The sequence below is a fragment of the Pecten maximus genome, chromosome 10 (genome assembly GCF_902652985.1).
Source record: "Pecten maximus chromosome 10, xPecMax1.1, whole genome shotgun sequence".
Classification (NCBI taxonomy): domain Eukaryota; kingdom Metazoa; phylum Mollusca; class Bivalvia; order Pectinida; family Pectinidae; genus Pecten; species Pecten maximus.
In genome coordinates, this window is record NC_047024.1 from 402509 (window position 1) to 430445 (window position 27937).

Here is a 27937-nt window from a genome sequence, read left to right on the forward strand (position 1 = left end):
AGCATTCTATGTTGACATCTGGTTATATATATATACACACATAATCTTATGATAATTGAAATGTCATCGTCAAGGTTGTTACCAGCAGTATGTTTACAATATAGTTACGCTAGGGTTGCTATCTGGGACTACAAATACAAACTCTAAACGTTCGGATGATCACGACTAATTATAAATATACAAATCCGGAGTAGGATAAACAAAATTCTAACTCAACCTCAATAAACGAATTATTTAAATGCGCATATTCCACATGAGACTTGTAAGTCTTTATGATAATTATAAATGATGCAATTTAATTTCTCTCTGTTACCTGTTCAAATGAGCTGTTCAATAAAATATATTCTCGTCAAGCTGTACGTTGAAATAAACCATTACACTTGTACATTGAAGTAAACCGCTACACTGTATATTCGATTACACCGCTACGCTTGTACATTGAAGTAAACCGCTACACTTGTACATTGAAGTACCCCGCTATACTTCTACATTGAAGTACCCCGCTACACTTGAACATTGAAGTAAACCGCTACACTGTATATTCGAGTACATCGCTACGCATGTATAGTCGAGTACATCGCTACGCTTGTATATTCGAGTACATCGCTACGCCTGTATATTCGAGTACATCGATACGCTTGTATATTCGAGTACATCGCTACGCCTGTATATTCGATTACACCGCTACGCCTGTATATTCGAGTACATAGCTACGCTTGTATGTTCGAGTACATCGCTACGCTTGTATATTCGAGTACATCGCTACGCTTGTATATTCGAGTACATCGCTACGCCTGTATATTCGAGTACATCGATACGCTTGTATATTCGAGTACATCGATACGCCTGTATATTCGATTACACCGCTACGCCTGTATATTCGAGTACATAGCTACGCTTGTATATTCGAGTACATCGCTACGCTTGTATATTCGAGTACATCGCTACCCTTGTATCTTCGAGTACATCGCTACGCTTGTATATTCGAGTACATCGCTACCCTTGTATATCGAAGTACCCCGATACATTTTTACATTCGATTACCCAACTACACTTGTATATTCGAATACCCTGCTACATCTTTTTTTATTATGCCGATACATTTGTACATTGACTGTGATTGTATTTATCTGTTTGCTTGTTGATTTGATACGCACTCGCTTTAGGTAATCAAGAAGGATATATATATATATTACAGTTTGCCTGAGCTCCACGCATTTCATCTTGGGCTTCATGAAGAGCAAGGAATCCACAAAGAAATTATCCATCTTCATCTTTAACCCGAACCCAGTGAACACAGAACCAGCTACTGTCGTTGCGAGGGGACATAATGACATGTCATATTATGTCGAGTTAATTGTGTCAGCAATGTCTGGCTATACTCTGATTGTCCCGGGGAAGTTTGAGGTTACAGAAGCAGGTACACACAGGAAAGGAATTTTTATTTCATCTAGCCAGAACCTTATCATCACAGGCAATAATCGCGCGGACCAGGGGACTTACTCCTATACTGATAGCTTCCATGCTCTCCCTGAAGACTCACTCGGAACTTCCTACTATGCTGTGACCGCAAACGATCGAGCGGAAATCCTCATTGTTGCCGGATATGATGATACTGATGTTACAATAACAGTAAACGGCATTATCAGACATAAAGGGAAAAGCTACAGTACCGGACAGTCCTTCACAGAAACCCTAGAGGAATTCGATACTTTGCTGGTTCAGGCTGCAGATTCAGGTAGTTTGACCGGAACTCACATATCATCGGATATTGTCGTAAGTGTCTACAGTGGCAATGAGTACACGGCTATCGGGATGAGTAACCATCTGGTGCAGCAACTTGCCCCTGTACAGACGTGGTCCGATTTTTACATGCTTATACCACCCTTATCTACCGAGTTTGACGTGATCATTGTCGCTGTCTACCCAGGCACCGAGGTGAATGTTACTTGTGATGTTCCCATAGCACAATCACAGATTACGTTAAATGAGGCTGGGTCATCGGTTTCCAGGGATATGACAGACCGCAAATGTTACGTAGAAGCAAGTAAGCACGTGTCCGTAACGATGCTCGTGAGAAGTAGCCGATTTGATCCGGCCATGATCAGAATTCAACCAACTATCGTTTTTCAGTCCACACAAATTAGAATGTTCATTTCTAAACCCACCGACTTTACAACCGTCATTGTTTTATTCAGCACAACAAAGGGAAATGTTTTGTTAGACAACGAACCGGTCAGTTTCACATCTATACTCGAGTACTACTATGCAAGGATAGGTATCAGCACAGGCTCTCACAAACTTAGCTGTAGATTCGGTGATTGTATGCTCTCCGCTTACATCCATGGATATCACAACAACGAAGCAATGGGAGCTCCTATAGTTTTCAGAAAATTGGTGAGTAAACGTATTTTTTTCTGATGAATTACTCTATGAGTAGTTCCTTTTAGACTAGCAGCAGCTGCGTATATTAAACAAAAGATGCGTATCATCAACAAGAATATTCAAGCTAATGTAAACTATATATAATTTATATGCATTCCATATCTCTCGCTTCCAATCCTTTGAATGAGCTAAGTGGTAGTTTCTGCTGGAGATTTATTTTAGTCTTTGAAGTCGCCGAATAGTAAACTATGTTAATGGATGACTTTTAAACTTTGAGAGTTCAGGCTGGTCAGCTCTGAGTGATCAACTATGTTTATCGATTGTTTATAAACTTTGAGAGAGTAGGTTGGTCAGCTCTGAGTGATCAACTATGTTTATCGATTGTTTATAAACTTTGAGAGTGTAGGCTGGTCAACTCTGAGTGGTCAACTATGTTTATCGATTGTTTATAAACTTTGAGAGTGTAGGTTGGTCAACTCTGAGTGGTAAATTATGTTTATCGATTGTTTATAAACTTGGAGAGAGTAGGCTGGTCAACTCTGAGTGGTAAACTATGTTTATCGATTGTTTATAAACTTTGAGAGTGTAGGCTGGTCAACTCTGAGTGGTCAACTATGTTTATCGATTGTTTATAAACTTTGAGAGTGTAGGCTGGTCAACTCTGAGTGGTCAACTATGTTTATCGATTGTTTATAAACTTTGAGAGTGTAGGTTGGTCAACTCTGAGTGGTAAATTATGTTTATCGATTGTTTATAAACTTGGAGAGAGTAGGTTGGTCAGCTCTGAGTGGTAAACTATGTTTATCGATTGTTTATAAACTTTGAGAGTGTAGGCTGGTCAACTCTGAGTGGTAAACTATGTTTATCGATTGTTTATAAACTTGGAGAGAGTAGGTTGGTCAACTCTGAGTGGTAAATTATGTTTATCGATTGTTTATAAACTTTGAGAGTGTAGGCTGGTCAACTCTGAGTGGTCAACTATGTTTATCGATTGTTTATAAACTTTGAGAGTGTAGGTTGGTCAACTCTGAGTGGTAAATTATGTTTATCGATTGTTTATAAACTTGGAGAGAGTAGGTTGGTCAGCTCTGAGTGGTAAACTATGTTTATCGATTGGTTATAAACTTTGAGAGTGTAGGCTGGTCAACTCTGAGTGGTCAACTATGTTTATCGATTGTTTATAAACTTTGAGAATAGAGGTTGTAAACCTTATAGATAGGGTTAGGGTAACCCAAAGATTGCTTTTTGTCTATGACATATTTTAGTGGTAAGCTCTGTTTGTGGATGTTTAGACATTGAGATTACTGGTTGGTTAACTATGTTTGTGGATGTTTAGACATTGAGATTACTGGTTGGTTAACTATGTTTGTGGCTGTTTAGACATTGAGATTACTGGTTGGTTAACTATGTTTGTGGATGTTTAGACATTGAGATAACTGGTTGGTTAACTATGTTTGTGGGTTGTTTTAAGTCATTTAGCCCTTTCACTGTCAAAGAGGTATGGCGTATATTGGCCTGTTTCGACCTAACAGTGGCCGCTTTCAAAATAAAAACAATTAATCAAACCTTAAATCTATGATCTACGATAAATATTCTTATTAGCGAAAGAATGTGTTTGTTAACTCAATGGATATTTTATTAAATGACCTTAAAGTTGCATCCTTGGGCTATTTACAACTTTTGAGGGGGGTTTTCCCGCGTTCAAATGTTTTTTGACATAAAGCGCATCGCAAGTTTTACAATGTCTTGTTTTATTATTTTATGTTCCCAAAGACAAGTAAAATCCTTCTCTTCGAAATTGGTCCTCCGAGGCGCCGGTATAAAAAAAGGAAATGTGGTTGATAAAATATTTTAATTTAGCATTAGCTATACTGACTATAACTGATAACATAAACTTCACGTACAACAAGTTCGCATTGCTTATACGGTAAAACCTCTGTTTAGCGACCTGAAGGTTCCGAGTTCAAATCACCAAGATTCATCTGTTCATATTTTGTTATGTTTCTTAATACCATTTAATTTTTCTTGGTCGTATTTGAAAGAGATCTTCAACATCATATTCATAATTGATATAAAGTATTTAGCATAAATATAAAAATATTGAGATACAAAAACTCACTTCGATTAAAACAGAGAAAAATAACCGATTTATGCCGTATCGTTCAGAGAAAATGATGAACAAACCAACAACAGCGTGGATAAGAGACATTCCTGGATGGGAAGTGTAAAATTCCTATTTGATATGTCAATTTAACTTCATAACATACGGTATTGGACGACTACATACATATGTAATGCGTTTCTCAGTTAGCTTATCCAATAGGATAAACAGAACAAAAACACATAAATGTATTTCACAGTGACAGAGGTACCGCATGATTTAATAAAATCAAATAACATTCGTCAAACATAAAGACAATATAATTAATACTATCCATTCCATAAAGCTATCACTAAAGTCATTAGATTCCAACAAACTAAATGTACTCTCAATTGATGAGTTATACGCTCAAATGATAAACAGTAAATTAAACCAACCAGTATTAAAAATAAAAATATAGGTATATATATATATATATATGTACTGTAGTACGTTACCTGTGTCGCCTGTATGACGAGCCAAGGTACTAGGCCACGTGTAGGCCCGTATTTGCTCCTCTCGCACGTGAACATTATACACATCGCGCCACCTATTGGCGTAACATAACAAGGAGAGAAAAATCATCCTAATTCAGTAAAACGGATGAAATTATAGTTCTCCTTTAATCTATCCAATACGATAAACAGAACACAGTGGTACTATAGGAAGATTAAAGAACGGGCAAGAGAAATGTCCGATCCCAAATGATCCTTAAATGCGACTAAATCCTAGATTCAACTGCATATAAACAATATCCATCCATTGGCAAGGTATACCCGCATTGGCGGCAGCTGATACACCCGCAAATTTGTATATACCTAATGACCCTAGATACATGTACATGTGTGTATAAGGTAAACCGGTGGATTAAACCATCTATTTTCCCCGTCCAATCGGACGATATCAGTCCCACTTACAGGAAATTGGGAATTTGTTGTAGTCTACGTGTATTTAGACCTTCTCTAGCTTGTGAGGGCTGAATCAAACTTCCGTGAAAATGACACCCCCGATGCTCATATATTCGTATATATGAAAACCGGGGTGTCAGCAACTGTATGAAGGGATGACATTCCTAAGCTACCCATTCAGTTCACTTGTGAAGGTGACGATAAATCATCAACCCTTGTTGCCTTACTCAAGGAGCACATCCCAATACTGAAGAGGAAATTTGGTAAACCTGTGTATGTTTATTTCTGGGGCGGCAGCTGTGATATTAAAACAAAGCAGAGTAAGTACGTAGATATTACTGGAAACTGTGTTTGCACTGTGAACAAAGTCATAAACAATTACAAATGTGCGAGAGATTACACAGTTTAAGATGGACATAAGATTCAATATATATGGGACCAGTTTTTTCTGTTAGTCTTTACAATGACATTAAAGGTCACAAATCTCCACATGTGTTCCTGGAAACAGATGACGAGGTTGCGTGACAAGTTAGTTTATTGAATGCTCTCAATACTGAACTTGGGATAACAACCTTCAAATTTAATGCTGACCTTCGGGATTGCAGAAAAAAGGAAAAGAGCGTTATTTCATCGACTTACTAGAGGACGGTCTCCGTCCTTCAGAACTGTTTACGAGGAAGTGGGTTTGTCGGTTAGAACTGGACATTATCAATCAGTGCTATATTGATAGGGAAGTTCAAGAAATTGAAGTAGATAGAAAAGAACTTTTAGCATTTGTAAAAGTTTAAGATGACTAGTCATAGAGCTTAACGATCAGCCTACAGAGGAACAGCTTGGGGTCAGGATGACACCGCGTTATTTTATCCTAGGTTGGCGAATGACATGCTCCATATGTAACATATCATTGTACTTTCCGCATGTTTGTATTTCGTGCAAAAAGACGAATACCGGATGTGTGACCGGATATAGGACAAAGCACGCGCGGTGTAAACAACATACAGGGGTAGCGGCATTACGACTTTATATCACGGGTATTGGACGTAAATACGCAAACTTCAGCTTGCGGTGAGTACCGTACATAAAAAAACACATATGTAGATATTGAATATTGTTGACCTCTTATGTAGATAAACACAAAGGTTCTATACAGTTGAATATCTTTAGTTATGATACATACCCGTGTGTTGCATGAGTGTATACAGGTGCGCTTAGCGTATTGTTTATTGATATAATAGGGTCTTATATGACATGTACAAATAGTAAGATGTTTTTTATAGTTGTATTATAACAATGTAACATTACATACATGGTGTTAAATGTTTATCTAGGCTGTGGTGATGGTGTATATTGTCATACCACACACGTGTTAAGGTGAGTGCATGTCAGTGTTGGTATTCTCGGAAGAGTTACTTCCCCTTGTGTGGACTTTCCTGTGGCGGGAGATGCGATTCGCTCTCTTCGACCTAAGCTATGAACCAGCAGGACGCGTGGTAACATACACAGGAGAAGGTGACTGGGAATCATTTTTATACCAGCATGAGCGGCAAGCAAAGAAGTATGGTTGGCGACGAAAAGAAATAAAAAGCAGGCTTATTGACTGTTTGAGGGACAAGGTATTAGAATTCGCGAGGGAATTGAGGCATGATGGCTACGATCAGCTTTGTAGAAAGCTATCAAAGCGATTTAGCAAGAAGGAACCTCCAACCTCAGCTCGAAGGCACCTACAACTTTTGAGGCAAAGGGAGAATGAAACCCTTGCTGATCTTTCCCAAAGGGTACATGTTCTTGCTACGGATGGACTTCCAGGAGCAGATGAAAAGACCATTGATGCCATTGAGTCGGCATCAGAATTGTCAGAGATTACATCGGTGCTGAAAGATCTCGTTGGATAGTTGAGTTCCTTCAATTTGGGAAATGGAAAAGAACCACGGGAGATGTTACTCTTGCGGTGAATAGGGACACTTTAAGGCTGACTGTAAAAAAAGGCACAGTGATGGAGAACAGTCAAACTGGAATGGGCCATGTTAACTGACCGAACAGTGGTCAAAACAGATTAATGTCAGCTTGCAGAAATTAAGGAGGTACTTGAGAAGGATGGCGCAAGTGGTGCAGATACTTCTTCCGAAGTTCTTCGTGACCAAGAACCAACTGACAATTCTTCGGATTCTGACCGCGAACAGTGCGGTGCTGACGGAAAGTGTATGGACGCCGAGGTTATGACTAGACGTGGATGAAAAGTGAAAAAAACAGCCTACTTGAATGACTATGTTAAGTAATATACTTTATTCGTTTCGAAAAAACTGTATAATTCATAAGATTATATTTACAGATAACTATAATCTACTTAGATTTCTATAATTTTATGTAATGTCAAATATCAGTTGCTAATCTCTCAGTATTTATTTAAATTGACACTATTTCCAATCTTATAAAACGGGGAGGAATGTTGGGAATCTCGGAAGAGTTACTTCCCCTTGTGTGGACTTTCCTGTGACGGGAGATGCGATTCGCTCTCTTCGACCCAAGCTATGAACCAGCAGGACGTGTGGTAATACCCCCTGTCATAAACGTCGTCGAATTGGAGCTTTTGGTGGCCTCTCCGGGTCTTTGTGAGCGGGGACGGCTACAACAGGGATCTGTGTGACCCTTTCTATGATAAATGTAGACTTGTTTAGTTGTTGTTAACCTGTTATCGTAAATAAAATTTATTGAAATCTTACATCAGCTTAGTAAATATTAAGGTGTCGTATGCCATATTTTCCCGTAGTTTAGGGTGTAGTTATTTTATTGGAGATATGTAGTTTACCAAGTCAGTATTATGGTAGGTAGTTAAGGCAGATATAGTAACAACTATTTAGGGGTTTATTTATATTATATTGTATTGAAAGGAGAGGGGACCAGAATGATGTGAGGTAGTTAAGTGGTCTGGGTACTGTAGTTATCTATATTGAGTGAAACGCCAAGGCTTAGGATGAACTATGATTCTTTAGTTCTATCATCACCGGAACTGTTTTGGATGAGGCATGTTGCTGAATCTGTTTATGTTGTGCAGAGAGCTGTGTTTAGACGTTGGTGACATCCCGTGATGGATATCTGCCTACCGGTGTGATCTATTCTAACAAAAACATTATAGTAACGTTTTGAATGCTGCCAACTCATACTATGTATCCTAAGTTTGTGGATTTATCTATATTATTGAGCATGTGGAAGTGAGAGCGGGCGAATTTGGTACTCTTTTTCATAATTTATATGGTAATTAAATATTGTAAATGTTAATATATTGTGTTGTGTTTCTATTCCTTCACAAGAGTTGACAATATGCTCATCCAGTTACAATTTATGGTGGCAGCGGTGGGATAGTGTGGTTATACAATTCTGTATAGGTTTTGTAATGCACACATTTGTTTACATTGTTGTTTGTATATGTTTCATAGTTATTGTAAGAAGTATGTCAGCCTTGAAAGACTTGATAGCATTAGGCAATGGAATTGGTTTGTCAGGTGCACCGCTTGTTGAGTTTGTTCACGGGGAGCAAGCCAGAGAACGCAAGGTACGCAAACTTCGACGTGAAGCGACTAAGAGGAAGAGAGACGACGGCACGAGTTTGGTTTGGTTTGGTATATTTTGTTTACCGTCCTATTAACAGCTATGGTCATTTAAGGACGGCCTGCCTTGTGTGGGACATGCATGCGTGTGGCGAGTGCGTATGTGTGTTTTGGGAGGCTGTGGTATGTTCGGGTTAAGTCTCCCTGTGATAGGCCGGAACTTTTGCCGATTTATAGTTCTACGTTACTGAAGCATACTGCCGAAGACACCCAGCAGCACACCCCACCCAGGCACATTATACTGACAATGGGCGAACCAGTCGCCCCACTACTAATATGCTGAGCGCTAAGCAAAAGCAGCAACTACCATTTTTTAAAGACTCCGGTATGTCTCGGCTAGGGGACAGAACCCAAAGCCCTCCTCACAGCGGCGAATGCTCAACTATAGGCCAAAAGTGAGGCATTGTCAAGAGAGACATTAGGAAGAAGAAAGTTGTTAAGGAAGAAGAGAAAAGATAAGATCCCAAGTTTAGTCGCCTCTTACGATCATGCAATGGTAGCAGCAGATATAAGTCTTGCGCCCTACCTACAGGGCAGCGACGGCACGAGCGTGAACTCCAGTCAGAGAAGGAAAGGGTAGTTCTTCAACAAGAACGCGAGAAGGAGCGTGAAGAAAGGGCCAAAGAGGAACATCGTAAGAGGATTGAAATGCTCACTTTAGAAGGGAAGCTTAACAATAACTGTTAGGGAGATAGTCATATGTCATCGATGCATGGTCCTAAGCTGACTCCGTTTGGTGAAGATAAGGACGACATCGCTGCAGTGAAAATATAAGTTTTATTAGTTTCATAAATTTCTATATTTCACTGGCAAAAATGCAATAATTGCAAAAACTGGTATTGTTCCATCATTACAATGCACTGGTCGCTAGTAGAGCCAACAGCAGCAGCAGTCAGTGACGAGAATCTTTTTTCCGTTAGTGTCGGTCGAATCGATCTATCAGGGGTACTCTGCTGTGCCTGGTAGTTCTTTGTGTTGGTTTTGTGGCGGGTACAGTTAACATTAGTAGTTTCATCCGAGGTGGTTGAGTTGGTTTGGCTGGTGCGGGTGTGGATGTGGGTTGGTCTGCATAACCGCTAAGTTCTGATAATTTAGTTACATGGGCATGACCACCATGATGATTACTGATCACTATTCGTCCGTCCACCGTCCACGTACCGGAAATAACTGCTTGCTTTTTTATGATATATGGCCTTGGCAAAGCTGAAGCGCAATGTTTGATAAATACTTCATTCACATAGAAAGAGGAATGTTAGAACTAACAATAGATTCTCTATCACTTTAATGTTGGTACATTCTCTTCCTGTGTCATAAACCTCAGATCTCGTCCTGTAGGACAGGAAACGTACAATGATATTCCCAGGATATTCGGCAGATTTTGATCCTACCCTATGGGACCTACTTATATGACAAATGGTATGGGTTAGGGTTAGGGCTAAGGTTAGGGTTGAGTTGTAGCCTATGCAGGAATAAGACTGACGCCTACCAAAGAAGAGTAATGCGTGACACGACGAGAACTTCTAGCAGCTGTGGGCTTCTGTTCACATTTCAAGCACTACATTCTTAGCCGTAGGTTCTCGTTACGCACCGATCATAGCCGCTTGTCTTGGCTCTTCCTATTCAAATCGCAAGGACAGCTAACAAGATGGCTTGAGGAAATCAGTCAATACTCCTTTGACATTGGTCACCATCCTGGGAAGACTCATGTCGATGTCGCGGGTTCCTGATAACGGGTTCTGTCCTTGCTACTTTTCTTGTGCAACAATAGGTACTCGTGGAAGATGTATGTTCTGTGCAAGCACGTTTTCCGTTGTTCATGGAGTTTTTACCGCAATTAAAGGTTGTACCTAAAACTTTGTACTTTTTAGTTAAAAAGACTACAGAGAGCCATCCAGCATGACAATATTTATAGAGAATATTGATGTGTTCTCTAAGCACATAATGAAGATTTTGATAAGAACTACACTTTCTTTTGTAAAATGTTTAATACATTCCTTAATTTTTCCTGCTGTAGTATGTTATTCTGAGAAATCTTAAACTGTTAGTCAATTAATGCTGTCTCGTGTAGGTATTATTAAAAAATTATACAGTGTACTTCAAATATCAAAACAAATAGTTCAATTGAAATTTTGTGTCAGATATTGAAAATTAATCAATCATACACTGGAATACAAAGCTAGACCAAAAACTGGAAGAGTACCTTGTGTGGTAACCTTTCATGCCCGCATTGTCAACAATCTTCCAGAAACACTGGCACATCGTGTTGTCGTCCAGCAAACTCGGGGTTATTGCCCCGGAACCCCCTATACTAGCTTACCGCAGACAAAAAAACCATCAAAAATTTGGTAGTCAGTCGTAAGCTACCTTCACCATCTCATGCTACTGCCACGGGCTGTTTCGAAACATGTAGCAGTAAGAGTTGTAAATTCTGTCCGTACAATCACAGCACAATTCATTCAATTGTGAGACTAATGGACAGATATACCGCATCCTTCAGTCGGTCTCCTGCACATCGGCCAATGTAATATACCTTATTACGTGTGCCAAGTGTAGCATGCAGTATGTAGGGGAGACCAAAACACCACTGAATTTGAGGATATATATATTTGTGTAACTGTTCCATGTTCTATGTCTATATGTGATCGTATGTAATTTACCTGTGTCTTGATAAAGGGGCATATTGCTTCGAAAATTCGACAATTTACTTACAACGAACATTTGTTTGTTAGGATCCTGTACCTATATTGGTTTATACCGTCGTTATTACTTACTAGACCCCATGTATATATTTTGAAGTATTTTGAGTAACTTAAACGAAATGTATTATATGATTGTAATATATATTTTATATATAACTTAAACGAAATGTATTATATGATTGTAATATATATTATATACATGTGTATATATAAAATATATATTACAATTATATAATACATTTCGTTTAAGTTATATATAAAATATATATTACAATCATAGAATACATTTCGTTGAAGTTACTCAAAATACTTTATACCTAATTAGCTATAAAGATGTACATGTACAGTGTTAATGATCTTCATTATAAGATTATTTCAAGTTAAGTAATTAACTTTCTACATCTATATGAAATGGTCTGACGATACTGAATTAATATATCCAGGCTAAATAAGAAAATATTGTATAATGTAGATTTGTACAGTTCTGTTTGTCGCCATTTAACACAAAGTATATATCTACATGTATTTGGTATACATGTTCTAAATTATCACACCTTCAACCTTCGTCGGGATACACCGATATAAGAATCGTACTCCTAGATACATTAATTCATGCAGGATATCATCTGAAATGTCAATGTTCTCGGATATAACAGACGTCTTACCCAGCAACACATGCAATATGTGTTCTTCAGGTAAATCGGACAAATGCATATAAAGTTCAATAGGAAAGCTGTCCTTAATACTTTCAAAATAGCTTTCTCTACATATTACTGTAGACTGACACCGCATGACTAAATGTTTTATTTCGTCACCCTATACTTCGTTAAAGGAACCACATATCTTATCGACAGTATGTGGAATACACACCAGCATTTTTAGCACATATACACTGTATTTGATCTTTCGTTTTTCCAAATCGAAGTAGACTGTACGGCTCGCTGTACGTATGGTGTATTTCTCTGTAAAATCTCTGTCGTCTTCCATACGTATTTTTAGCTCATTGTTTTCTTTATATCGGAGTGTCCTTTTTAACTATACGTTTCCATTTGGATTTCGGTGGGAAGTATCGAGTCTCTAAGTATTTCGTTAGAAATTTCGTTATGCGGTATTTTCCAGGTATTCTAACTGTATCGGATACCAAAGCGCTGTGTACAAGAGAGTGTTCCTTGCCGTTCGTATAATAATGTAACCGACAAAGAATAGGTGTTTCGTTTGTGCGGATGGCGAGAGAGATATAAGAAGTTGTAGGAAAATGAGTTTTCTTATATCAATTTCTGCCGTTATTTGATATGTTCCAATTATACTTTCTACCGTGTCCGATCTGGTTCGTTTCTCCACGCCGAGTATACGTTTTGCTACCTAGTGCTAAAATTGATTTATTTGGGTGTAGTCAGCAACCAGCATCTTGTTCCAGATCTCGCATCCGTATAGTGCGCTAGGGAGAACTACAGATCTATATACTTTAGTAACGGTAATGGGATTAATGTTAGTAATGTCACGCCCAGTTCCGAATCGTAACGGTAATGGGATTAATGTTAGTAATGTCACGCCCAGTTCCGAATCATAACGGTAATAGGATTAATGTAAGTAATACCACGCCCAGTTCCGAATCGTAACGGTAATAGGATTAATGTAAGTAATGTCACGCCCAGTTCCGAATCGTAACGGTAACGGGATTAATGTTGGTAATGACACGTCCAGTTTAGAATCGTAACGGTAATCTGATTAATGCTAGTAATGTCAAACCCAGTTCCGAATCGTTAAGGTAATGGGATTCCTGCTAGTAATGTCACGCCCAGTTCCGAATATGGCAAGTAGAGCGTTTCTCCCTTTTCTACAGTCTCTCTATTTTAGTAGACGCTCGCAGTTTTGAATCTTTTGGAATTGCGAGATGCTCTTGCACACCTTTTATATATTACCTTTTCTAATAATGTATACATCATCTGAAGTAAAGAGACTGGCCGATAGCTGTCAGGATTGTCACGTGATTTATTTCTTTTGTATACCGGGGTAGTTATACCTATTCTCCAGGTTTTTGGTATATATACATATGTTTTAATTGCATTAAACAGCTTGACGATCATTAAATGTCTGCCACCATATCGGATGTGCTCATTATTCACTTCGTCGATACCTGGTGCTTCGTTGAAAGTGAAAGGAGGTTGAGCTACTAAGCGTTCTGTATTCAAGTTATAGATGTCCCCTGTATCATGCGTACCTTTGTATGTATATATCTCCTCGAAGTATTTCGCGAACACACAGTTTATTATTACATTTATTAAGAAAATATTGACATACAACAGCTGGGACACTTCAACGTTGTTCCAGTTATCTATGAGCAGTATTATTATCCAGAACAATGCTTTGCTTGTTGCAGTCAACCGAGGAACAGACTACGCCGACTCCTCTGTCAACTGGGGAACAGTCTTCGCCGACGCATCAGTCAACTGGGGAACCATCTACGCCGACGCATCAGTCAACCGGGGAACCATCTACGCCGACGCATCAGTCAACCGGGGAACCATCTACGCCGACGCATCAGTCAACCCGGGAACAGTCTACGCTAACTCATCAGTCAACCCGGGAACAGTCTACGCCGACGCATCAGTCAACCGGGGAACCATCTACGCCGACGCATCAGTCAACCAGGGAAGAGTCTACGCCGACGCATCATCAATTATCAACAGAACCAACCTATGATATATCATCCTATACAACAACCTTACTGAGACGTATTACAACATTACAGGGAGAATACACTAACATGTCGGTACAGACAGGTATGCATAGGCAATTAGCATGTACCTCATTCATCATAACGCCGGGCGTAACGTTAACCACTCTACAGAGACAATTGTTAAATCAGTGTATTACGGTGGTCTATATCACATACGTTAGATACAATGTTTACTGTGGTCCATCATACTGTAGTCCATCATCCTGTAGTCCATCATCCTGTAGTCCATCATCCTGTAGTCCACCATACTGTAGTCCATCATACTGTAGTCCACCATACTGTAGGCCATCATACTGTAGTCCACCATACTGTAGTCCATCATACTGTAGTCCACCATCCTGTAGTCCATCATACTGTAGTCCATCATACTGTAGTCCATCATACTGTTGTCTATCATACTGTAGTCCATCATACTGTAGTCCATCATACTGTAGTCCATCATACTGTAGTCCATCATACTGTAGTCCATCATACTGTAGTCCACCATACTGTAGTCCACCATACTGTAATCCATCATACTGTAGTCAACCATACTGTAGTCCATCATACTGTAGTCCACCATACTGTAGTCCATCATACTGTAGTCCATCATACTGTAGTCCATCATACTGTAGGCCATCATACTGTAGGCCATCATACTGTAGTCCATCATACTGTAGTCCATCATACTGTAGTCCATCATACTGTAGTCCATCATACTGTAGGCCATCATACTGTAGGCCATCATACTGTAGGCCATCATACTGTAGTCCATCATACTGTAGTCCACCATACTGTAGTCCATCATACTGTAGTCCATCATACTGTAGTCCATCATCCTGTAGTCCATCATCCTGTAGTCCATCATACTGTAGTCCATCATACTGTAGTCCGTCATACTGTAGTCCACCATACTGTAGTCCATCATACTGTAGTCCACCATACTGTAGTCCATCATAATGTAGTCCATCATACTGTAGTCCATCATAATGTAGTCCATCATACTGTAGTCCATCATACTGTAGTCCATCATACTGTAGTCCATCATACTGTAGTCCATCATACTGTAGTCCATCACACTGTAGTCCATCATACTGTAGTCCATCATACTATAGGCCATCATACTGTAGTCCACCATCCTGTAGTCCATCATACTGTAGTCCATCATACTGTAGTCCATCATACTGTAGTCCACCATACTGTAGTCCACCATACTGTAGTCCATCATACTGTAGTCCATCATACTGTAGTCCACCATACTGTAGTCCATCATAATGTAGTCCATCATACTGTAGTCCATCATACTGTAGTCCATCATACTGTAGTCCATTATACTGTAGTTCATCATACTGTAATCCATCATACTGTAATCCATCATACTGTAGTCCATCATACTGTAGTCCATCATACTGTAGTCCACCATACTGTAGTCCATCATACTGTAGTCCATCATACTGTAGTCCATCATACTGTAGTCCATCACACTGTAGTCCATCATACTGTAGTCCGTCATACTGTAGTCCATCATACTGTAGTCCATCATACTGTAGTCAACCATACTGTAGTCCATCATCCTGTAGTCCATCATACTGTAGTCCATCAAACTGTAGTCCATTATACTGTAGTCCATTATACTGTAGTCCATCATACTGTAGTCCATCATACTGTAGTCCACCATACTGTAGTCCATCATACTGTAGTCCATCATACTGTAGTCCACCATACTGTAGTCCATCATACTGTAATCCATCATACCCCCTGTGTAGGCCATCATACTGTAGTCCATCATACTGTGGTCCATCCTACTGTAGTCCATCATACTGTAGTCCATCATACTGTAGTCCATCATACTGTAGTCCGTCATACTGTAGTCCATCATACTGTAGTCCGTCATACTGTAGTCCATCATACTGTAGTCCACCATACTGTAGTCCATCATACTGTAGTCCACCATACTGTAGTCCATCATAATGTAGTCCGTCATACTGTAGTCCATCATACTGTAGTCCATCATACTGTAGTCCATCATACTGTAGTCCATCATACTGTAGTCCATCATACTGTAGTCCATCATACTGTAGTCCATCATACTGTAGTCCATCATACTGTAGTCCACCATACTGTTGTCTATCATACTGTCGTTCATCATACTGTAGTCCATCATACTGTAGTCCACCATACTGTAGTCCATCATACTGTAGTCCACAATAATGTAATCCATCATACTGTAGTCCACCATACTGTAGTCCACCATACTGTAGTCCATCATACTGTAGTCCATCATACTGTAGTCCATCATACTGTAGTCCACCATACTGTAGTCCACCATACTGTAGTCCATCATACTGTAGTCCACCATACTGTAGTCCATCATACTGTAGTCCATCATACTGTAGTCCGTCATACTGTAGTCCGTCATACTGTAGTCCGTCATACTGTAGTCCATCATACTGTAGTCCATCATACTGTAGTCCATCATACTGTCGTTCATCATACTGTAGTCCATCACACTGTGGTCCATCATAATGTAGTCCATCATACTGTAGTCCATCATACTGCAGTCCACCATACTGTAGTCCATCATACTGTAGTCCATCATACTGAAGTCCATCATACAGTAGTCCATCATACTGTAGTCAACCATACTGTAGTCCATCATACTGTGGTCCATCATACTGTAGTCCATCATACTGTGGTCCATCATACTGTAGTCCATCATACTGAAGTCCATCATACAGTAGTCCATCATACTGTAGTCAACCATACTGTAGTCCATCATACTGTGGTCCATCATACTGTAGTCCATCATACTTAAGTCCATCATACAGTAGTCCATCATACTGTAGTCCATCATACTGTAGTCCATCCCACTGTAGTCCATCATACTGTAGTCCACCATACTGTAGTCCATCATACTGTGGTCCATCATACTGTGGTCCATCAAACTGTGGTCCATCATACTGTAGTCCATCATACTGTAGTCCATCATACTGTAGTCCATCATACTGTAGTTCACCATACTGTGGTCCACCATACTGTAGTCCATCATACTGTAGGCCATCATACTGTAGTCCATCATACTGTAGTCCATCATACTGTAGTCCACCATACTGTAGTCCACCATACTGTAGTCCATCATACTGTAGGCCATCATACTGTAGTCCATCATACTGTAGTCCATCATACTGTAGTCCATCATACTGTAGTCCATCATACTGTAGGCCATCATACTGTAGTCCACCATACTGTAGTCCATCATACTGTAGTCCATCATACTGTAGTCCATCATACTGTAGTCCATCATACTGTAGTCCACCATACTGTAGTCCATCATACTGTAGTCCATCATACTGTAGTCCATCATACTGTAGTCCATCATACTGTAGTCCATCATACTGTAGTCCATCATACTGTAGTCCATCATACTGTAGTCCATCATACTGTAGTCCATCATACTGTAGTCCACCATACTGTAGTCCATCATACTGTAGTCCATCATACTGTAGTCCATCATACTGTAGTCCATCATACTGTAGTCCATCATACTGTAGTCCATCATACTGTAGTCCATCATACTGTAGTCCATCATACTGTAGTCCATCATACTGTAGTCCATCATACTGTAGTCCATCATACTGTAGTCCATCATACTGTAGTCCATCATACTGTAGTCCATCATACTGTAGTCCATCATACTGTAGTCCATCATACTGTAGTCCATCATACTGTAGTCCATCATACTGTAGTCCATCATACTGTAGTCCATCATACTGTAGTCCATCATACTGTAGTCCATCATACTGTAGTCTATCATACTGTAGTCCATCATACTGTAGTCCATCATACTGTAGTCCATCATACTGTAGTCCATCATACTGTAGTCCATCATACTGTAGTCCATCATACTGTAGTCCATCATACTGTAGTCCATCATACTGTAGTTCACCATACTGTAGTCCATCATACTGTAGTCTATCATACTGTAGTCCATCATACTGTAGTCCATCATACTGTAGTCCATCATACTGTAGTTCACCATACTGTAGTCCATCATACTGTAGGCCATCATACTGTAGTCCATCATACTGTAGTCTACCATACTGTAGGCCATCATACTCTAGTCCATCATACTGTAGTCCATCATACTCTAGTTCACCATACTGTGGTCCACCATCCTGTAGTCCATCATACTGTAGGCCATCATACTGTAGTCCATCATACTGTAGTCCATCATACTGTAGTTCACCATACTGTGGTCCACCATCCTGTAGTCCACCATACTGTAGGCCATCATACTGTAGTCCATCATACTGTAGTCCATCATACTGTAGTCATCATACTGTGGTCCACCATACTGTAGTCCATCATACTGTAGTCCATCATACTGTAGTCCATCATACTGTAGTCCATCATACTGTAGTCCATCATACTGTAGTCCATCATACTGTAGTCCATCATACTGTAGTCCATCATACTGTAGTCCATCATACTGTAGTCCACCATACTGTAGTCCATCATACTGTAGTCCATCATACTGTAGTCCATCATACTGTAGTCCACATACTGTAGTCCATCATACTGTAGTCTACCATACTGTAGTCCATCATACTGTAGTCCAACATACTGTAGTCCATCATACTGTAGGCCATCATACTGTAGTCCATCATACTGTAGTCCATCATACTGTAGTCCACCATACTGTGGTCCATCATACTGTAGTCTATCATACTGTAGTCCATCATACTGTAGTCCATCATACTGTGGTCTACCATACTGTAGTCCATCATACTGTAGTCCAACATACTGTAGTCCATCATCCTGTAGTCCATCATACTGTAGTCCAACATACTGTAGTCCATCATACTGTAGTCTACCATACTGTAGTCCATCATACTGTAGTCCAACATACTGTAGTCCATCATACTGTAGTCTATCATACTGTAGTCCATCATACTGTAGTCCAACATACTGTAGTCCATCATACTGTAGTCCATCATACTGTAGTTCACCATACTGGTGGTCCCCATCATGTAAGTCCACCATACTGTAGGCCATCATACTGTAGTCCATCATACTGTAGTCCATCATACTGTAGTTCCATCATACTGTAGTCCCATCATACTGTAGTCCATCATACTGTAGTCCACCATACTGTAGTCCATCACTACTGTAGTCCATCATAACTGTGGTCCATCATATTTGTATCCCATCATCTTTTGCCCAAATTTGATATTTTGTAGTCCATCATCCTGTGGGCCATCAAAATTTTAGTCCCATAATACTTGGGCCAAATCTTGGGCCCTCTAGAGAAACTTTCCTTATGTGCCCCTTGCCATCATTAGGGACCCAATCAAAGTATTACAAAAAAAAAAATTAATTTGTCCCATTTTAATATTTTCCCATAAAACGTAGCCCCCATACGCCCAAACATTTTAACTGTGGCCACCTTACTTGGGGTCTTTCAATGTGGCCCATCTTTTAAACTTTTGGTCTACATCCGTGATTTCCGGTCCTTTAAACTGTTTAAACGGACTTTAAGGGTATAATGTAAATGTGCCCTTTTGAAGTACATTGGGGGAATTTCCCCTGTGGGTAATAAAACGAATAAAGGTATATTTTACTGTGGTTCTACAAACTGTAGCCCATCATACTTAGGGGTCTTTACTGTTTTATAAACGTCAATAGAGGGTATATTTCCCTTTTGGGTTTCATCAAAAAGGGGTATATTTACCTCATAGAACCCCATTAGGGGCCTTTTTACGGTGGTATTACGTACCAAATACTTTTTTCCCCCTTGGGGGTAGCCACTACTGGGGTCTGTCAGGGTTGTAGCCACGAAAACATTAGAGGTCCCCCTTTTACTGTGGCCCTTCAAACTGTGCCCTTAAAGGGTTAGGTCCCAATTTTACTTTTGGTTCCCCTAATTAAAGGGGTACATTTTATTTATAAACGTACCTTTAAAGGTACCATTTACTGGGGTTTCATACTTATGCCCCCTTTTACTTGGGATCAGACATAGATAACATTTTAATGTTTAGCCCAATAAACGTTTTAAGTACCATTTTTTACCGTGGCCCACCCCAAGTAAAAAAATTCCATTTACGTGGTATAAACTTTTCCTAAGGTACCATTTACTGTGCCCCTTCCCATACATTAGCCCCCCCTTTTAGGCCTAAAACGTACCCAATAGGGTCCATTTACGTGGCCCCATCAAACTGAAAGTCCACCTACTTGGGGCCCCCATTTTCCCCCTTTGTATCCCCTACTTGAGGTCCCCTTTTAATTGTACCGTCCATTAGAATTTGGTACCATTTATGTGGTCCCCCATATTTAAAGAAAGGTCCATTTTTTAACTGTGGTATCCGTCCCCCAATTAAGGTACATTGTACTTGACCCTTATAAAGTACCTTAAGAAGTCCATTTCCCGTGGGCCATAAACGTACCTTAGAGGTCCCCCTTTTCTGGGGTTCACGTACCTTAAAAGAGGGGGTTTTAAAAAAAAAAAAAACCCAATTTACTGTGCCCCACCCAACGTACCCTTTAGGGGTAACTTTTACGTGGCCCAATTACGTACCTTAGAGACCATTTTACTTTTTCCCCCTACACGTACCTTTGGGGGTTACCATTTTACCCCTGTGGTTCCGAAATTCCAATCCCCCTTTTACCTTTGGCTATCCCTACTGGGTATTTTTCTGGGGTTCCACTACTTAGAGGTACTTTTTACGGTGCCCCACCATACGTAAGTACATTTATAATTTTAAAACCCCCGGGTCTATAAAACCTTTTTACATTGGTCCATTTACTGTTTTCCCCCTACTTGGGGGTCCTTTTAACTGTGTCCACGAAATTTAAATACATTTTAACGGTGGTCATCCAAAACCCAGTATGAGTAAATTTTACTGTGGTATCAAAACATTAATACTTTTACTGTGCTCTACCCTGTACCTTAGGGGGTAAATGTTCCTTTTTCCCACCTACTTAGAAGGTACATTTTCTGTGGCCCATAAACGTACCAATTTAGAAAGGTACATTTATACCGTGGAAAAATAAACGTACCATAAGGGCCCCCATTGTAATTTGACCCCAATTAAATTTTAAAAAGGGGTCCATTTTACCTTTTGGCCCCATAAACGACCATTACGGAAAATTTTAAATGTGGTATAAATTTTAACCCCCTTTAGGGGTTAATTTCCCCCGTGGTATAAACGTAATTAAAGCCAGAACGGAACCCCCATTTTACTGTGCCTTATTTACCCAAGTACCATTAGGGGTTAAATTTTAATGGGCCCCTTTAGGTACCATTAGAGAATACTTTTATGTGCCCCATAAACGTAATTTAAGGTACCATTTATGTGGTAAAACGAAACCAATTGAGAATACATTTCCCGTGGCCCTTCATACTGGGGCCCATTTTCCGGGTGGCCCATAAACGTACCCATTAAATTTAACATTTTACCCGTGGTATCACCGAAATTTAGAGGTACCAATTTACTGTTTTCCTCATTGGGGTCAATTTTACTTGGCCCATAAACGTTCCCCCTTTACGGTACATTTTAATTTGGGCCCTTCAATACCTTTAGAATAAATTTTCCCCCCGGTGCCCCCAACGTACCATTAGGGGTCCATTTTACTTTGGTATAACGTACCATTGAGGGACATTTAAACCCCTGGGCCCACCCCCGAAACCATTAGGGGTACTTTTACTGTGGTCTTCACGTAACAAAAGAGAACTTTCCCCCCTTGTGCCCTATTATTTCCATTAGGGGCCATTTCCCCTTTGGGGTAAATCCTCATAAGGTAAATTTTCCCTGGCCCTTTCAAAATTGGGGTACTTTTACTGTTTTCCCCCTACGTAAGTCCATTTTTTTCCCTTGTGGAAATTTTCCCCCCTTTAAGAGGACATTTTTAGGTTGGCCCATAAAACGTGGCCCACCCACGACATTAGGGGTCCTTTTTAAAACTGTTTTAAACCAAGGGTCATTTTACTGTGTATACGTACCATAGGGGTTCCCCATTTTCCCCCTTTGGATAAACTTTTCCCTTTAGAGTAAAATTGCCCCATTGAGCCAATATTTGAGGTACCTTTTACTGTATTTCCACCAAGTACCATTAGGGGTCCCCCTTTTAACGGGTTTCTATAAACTTTAAAATTAGAGGTAACATTTTCCCCCTTGGGTACCCACTACTTGGGGTAAAATTGTTACTTTTCTATAAACGTCCCCTTTGGTTACATTTTGGGTTTCTCATACGTAAATTAAGGTCCCCCATTTTACCTGTGCCCACAAATGTAGCCCCATAAAAACCGTAATTAGGGGAAAAATTTTAACTTTTGGGTATCATACTTGGGGGTTAAATGTTACCTTTGTTTATCACTTTTCCCCCATAGGGGTTACATTTTCGTTTCTTAAACTTTTCCCCCCATTTGGGAATAAATTTTTACTGTCCCCATCATAATTGGGGTCCCCCCATTTTAACGGGGGGGTATCAATTAACCATTAGAATACATTTTGGGGGTCCCAAAAACACGTAATTAGGGGTATATTTGCGTTGTGGTACCCACTACTTTTTAAAAAGGGGTACATTTTACTCTCCATAAACGTACCATTAGGAATAAAATTTTACCTTGGTCTATAAACGTACCTTTTAGGGTAAGTTACTGGGAAAATCCCACATTGAGTCATTTTACTGTCCCCACCCTACTTAAGGGTCCATTTTACTGGGGTAAATCACCGTCTTTAGAGTTAATTTTAATTTGTGTTACCACCGTACCTTTAAGGTTTCCATTTCCTGTGTTATCACCTAAATTTAAAGGGGTCCTTTTAAGGGGTAAGTTCTTTAGGGGTCCATTTTTTTGTCCCCCATCGTACCATTAAAATCCATTTTCCCGGGGGGAAAACTAAATTATAGAGTAACCTTTTACTGTGGTATAAACGTACCATTAGGGTAACATTTCCCCCTTGGTTAAAACCACTATTTTAAACCTAAATTTCCTTTGGTACCCCATACTTTCAAAATTTTACTGTGTATAAACTTTTTCCCCTTTAAGGGTACCATTTATGTGCCCCATCAAAGTACATAAGGTAACTTTTTATGTGGCCCTTTAACTTGGATTAAATTTTCCTTTCTCAAATTCCACTACTTAGGGAATTTTACTGTATCCCCGACTTAGATTTTCCTTTTCCCGGGCCCAATAAAACTTTTCCCTTGGGGTATATTTGTTCCCCTCATCCCGAAATTAGAGGTATTTTACCTTGGTATTCCTCAAAATTGAGTCCATTTACGGGGGTTTAAACGTAAATGGGGGTCTTTTAAATTTTCCCCTTTTCCTATACGTGGGGCCCCTTCTGTTTTATCATAAATTGGGGTTCATTTTAAACCCCCATCTTTTTTATAAACGTACCTTTGAGGTCCATTTTACTGGTCCCCCAAACGTCCCCATTAGGGGTAATTTTACTTTTGGTAAATTTACGTACCATTAGAAGATAAATTGGAAAAACTGTGCCCCATAAACGAAACCATTCGGGGCCTTTTAAAACTGTGGTAAAACGTACCATCTAGAGTCCTTTTTAAAACCGTGGCCCTAATACGGACCATCTAGGGGTAATTTGTTTTATAAATTTTTTACCTTAATTTTCCCCCCATTTTACTGTCCCCTTTTACCCAAAAAACCGTACCTTAAGCCCCCATTTTCCCCCCTTGGCCCTCATCCGTACCATTAGGGGTACATTTTTAACTTGTACCCACCTACTTAAAGGGGCCATTTTCCTGTGCCCCAAAACGGACATTAGGGGTCCATTTTACTTGGCCCTTCATACTTGAGATAAATTTTAACTGTTATAAACGTACCTTTAAGAGGTACCATTTACGGGCCCATCATACATTAGAGTACATTTTACTGTGGTATCACGTACATTAGAGGTACATTTTACTGTGGTCTATCACGTACATTAGAGGTACATTTTACCGTGGTATCACGTACATTAGAGGTACATTTTACTGTGGTATCACGTACATTAGAGGTACATTTTACCGTGGTCTATCACGTACATTAGCGGTAAATTTTACTGTGGTATCACGTACATTAGAGGTACATTTTACTGTGGTATCACGTACATTAGAGGTACATTTTACTGTGCTCTATCACGTACATTAGAGGTACATTTTACTGTGCTCTATCACGTATATTAGAGGTACATTTTACTGTGGTATCACGTACATTAGAGGTATATTTTTCTGTGCTCTATCACGTACATTAAAGGTACATTTTACGGTGGTATCACGTACATTAGAGGTACATTTTACCGTGGTTTATCACGTACATTAGAGGTACATTTTACTGTGGTATCACGTACATTAGAGGTACATTTTACTGTGCTCTATCACGTACATTAGAGGTACATTTTACTGTGCTCTATCACGTATATTAGAGGTACATTTTACTGTGGTATCACGTACATTAGAGGTATATTTTTCTGTGCTCTATCACGTACATTAGAGGTACATTTTACTGTGGTATCACGTACATTAGAGGTAAATTTTACTGTGCTCTATCACGTACATTAGAGGTACATTTTACTGTGGTATCACGTACATTAGAGGTACATTTTACTGTGGTCTATCACGTACATTAGAGGTACATTTTACTGTGGTATCACGTACATTAGAGGTACATTTTACTGTGGTATCACGTACATTAGAGGTACATTTTACTGTGGTATCACGTACATTAGAGGTACATTTTACTGTGGTATCACGTACATTAGAGGTACATTTTACTGTGGTATCACGTACATTAGAGGTACATTTTACTGTGGTCTATCACGTACATTAGAGGTACATTTTACTGTGGTATCACGTACATTAGAGGTACATTTTACTGTGGTATCACGTCAATAGAGGTACATTTTACTGTGGTATCACGTACATTAGAGGTACATTTTACTGTGTTATCACGTACATTAGAGGTACATTTTACTGTGGTATCACGTACATTAGAGATACATTTTACTGTGGTATCACGTACATTAGAGGTACATTTTACTGTGGTATCACGTACATTAGAGGTACATTTTACTGTGGTATCACGTACATTAGAGGTACATTTTACTGTGGTATCACGTACATTAGAGGTACATTTTACTGTGGTATCACGTACATTAGAGGTACATTTTACTGTGGTATCACGTACATTAGAGGTACATTTTACTGTGGTATCACGTACATTAGAGGTACATTTTACTGTGGTATCACGTACATTAGAGGTACATTTTACTGTGGTATCACGTACATTAGAGGTATATTTTACTGTGGAATCACGTACATTAGAGGTACATTTTACCGTGGTCTATCACGTACATTAGAGGTACATTTTACTGTGGTATCACGTACATTAGAGGTACATTTTACCGTGGTCTATCTCGTACATTAGAGGTACATTTTACTGTGGAATCACGTACATTAGAGGTACATTTTACTGTGGTATCACGTACATTAGAGGTACATTTTAATGTGGTCTATAACGTACATTAGAGGTGTATTTTACTGTGGTATCACGTACATTAGAGGTACATTTTACTGTGGTATCACGTACATTAGAGGTACATTTTACTGTGGTCTATCACGTACATTAGAGGTATATTTTACTGTGGTCTATCACGTACATTAGAGGTATATTTTTCTATTGTCCATCATGTACAATAGACACGAGAGATATGTTTGACTATGATCAATCCCGTACAAAACAGGTTGATTTTCTCGTGGTCAGTCACGTATAATAGACTATGGTACATGTTTTATCATATTTTCCTTTATTTCTAGTCACGACCCAGATGCCAAAAAAAACTACAAAAACATTGAACCAGACGTGCGAATGCTATGGATATTCGTGTCAACAGAGCAACTACAGTCAAGAGCAGCTGGAGAATCTGGTGGCGGAGCTGAAGCAGGAATTGCTTGTAGCAAAGCGCGCAACCTCTAACCATAAACGGACATTGGTCTGCGCCCGAGACCACCGAACTTCCGCCAAGGTTGCTGGGTACATGGCCGGGACTGTCCTCGTAATATTGGCGGTGGGCATGTTGATCGTAGACATTCCAAATCTATGGGGCATGCTCAAAACAATCAAACGTAATCTTTGCAATAGGACGCCATGATATTGGTGGTGGGGATGTTGATTTTTCAAAACAATCAAACATTAAATCTATAAACGACGTCGCCGTGATATTGGTGATAGAGATGTTGATGTTTTTGTAAAACAATAAAATGTAATATCTGTAAAAGTGAGTTGTTTAATTAACACCCTACCTTTCTATATTTCCCGTTAAAGTTTCGTTAAACCCAGTGTACACTTTTTTCCATACAGTTTAGTTAACACCCAGTTTTTTCTATATTTATCCATACAGTTTAGTTGTTATTCTGTTTCTATATCCCCAATACAGTTTATTTAACACCCCGTGTTTCTATATCCCCATACAGTTTATTTAACACCCCGTGTTTCTATATCCCCCATACAGTTTATTTAACACCCCGTGTTTCTATATCCCCATACAGTTTATTTAACACCCCGTGTTTCTATATCCCCATACAGTTTATTTAACACCCTATGTTTCTATAACCCCCATACAGTTTATTTAACACACTGTGTTTCTATATCCCCCATATAATTTAGTTAACACCCCGTGTTTCTATATCCCCATACAGTTTATTTAACACCCCGTGTTTCTATATCCCCCATATAATTTAGTTAACACCCCGTGTTTCTATATCCCCCATACAGTTTATTTAACACCCCGTGTTTCTATATCCCCCATACAGTTTATTTAACACCGTGTTTCTATATCCCCAATACAGTTTATTTAACACCCCGTGTTTCTATATCTCCATACAGTTTATTTAACACCCCGTGTTTCTATATCCCCATACAGTTTAGTTAACACCACGTGTTTCTATATCTCCATACAGTTTATTTAACACCCCGTGTTTCTATATCCCCCATACAGTTTATTTAACACCCCGTGTTTCTATATCCCCCATACAGTTTATTTAACACCCCGTGTTTCTATATCCCCCATACAGTTTATTTAACACCCTATGTTTCTATATCCCATACAGTTTATTTAACACCCCGTGTTTCTATATCCCCATAGTTTATTTAACACCGTGTTTCTATATCCCAATACAGTGCTGCATGTCCATTAGAACTTTATCTCAGAATATAGATTGCTCACATTTGCTTTTCTGTATGTATTCCACAGATAAAAATAAGTTTAACTTTCCAAACGTTTAACAAACATTACTTCCACAAAAACGTCTTCTCTATACCCTCGATTGCATATCGTATGTAAATAAACATACGATATTCAATTTGTGGAAAATCTTGATAGATCTAATTACAAACGCCAACGTTTCCCTTGTTGTGTCACTTTGCTCTGTATTGGCCGAACAGCATGGTGTGTTAGTATATGACTAAGAAGCAATGGCAT

The 27937-nt window shown here is 39.3% G+C and overlaps 1 protein-coding gene across 1 annotated transcript; it reads left to right on the forward strand.

Annotated features, from left to right (window-relative positions):
• The first annotated feature begins 1208 nt into the window (after nucleotides 1-1208).
• On the forward strand, nucleotides 1209-26723 carry LOC117335367. The gene is made up of 3 exons (XM_033895319.1): nucleotides 1209-2397; nucleotides 14118-14520; nucleotides 26274-26723. The coding sequence occupies exons 1-3, from the start codon at nucleotides 1234-1236 to the stop codon at nucleotides 26606-26608; spliced, it is 1902 nt and encodes a 633-aa protein (XP_033751210.1). The 5' UTR covers nucleotides 1209-1233; the 3' UTR covers nucleotides 26609-26723.
• The last annotated feature ends 1214 nt before the right edge of the window (nucleotides 26724-27937 follow it).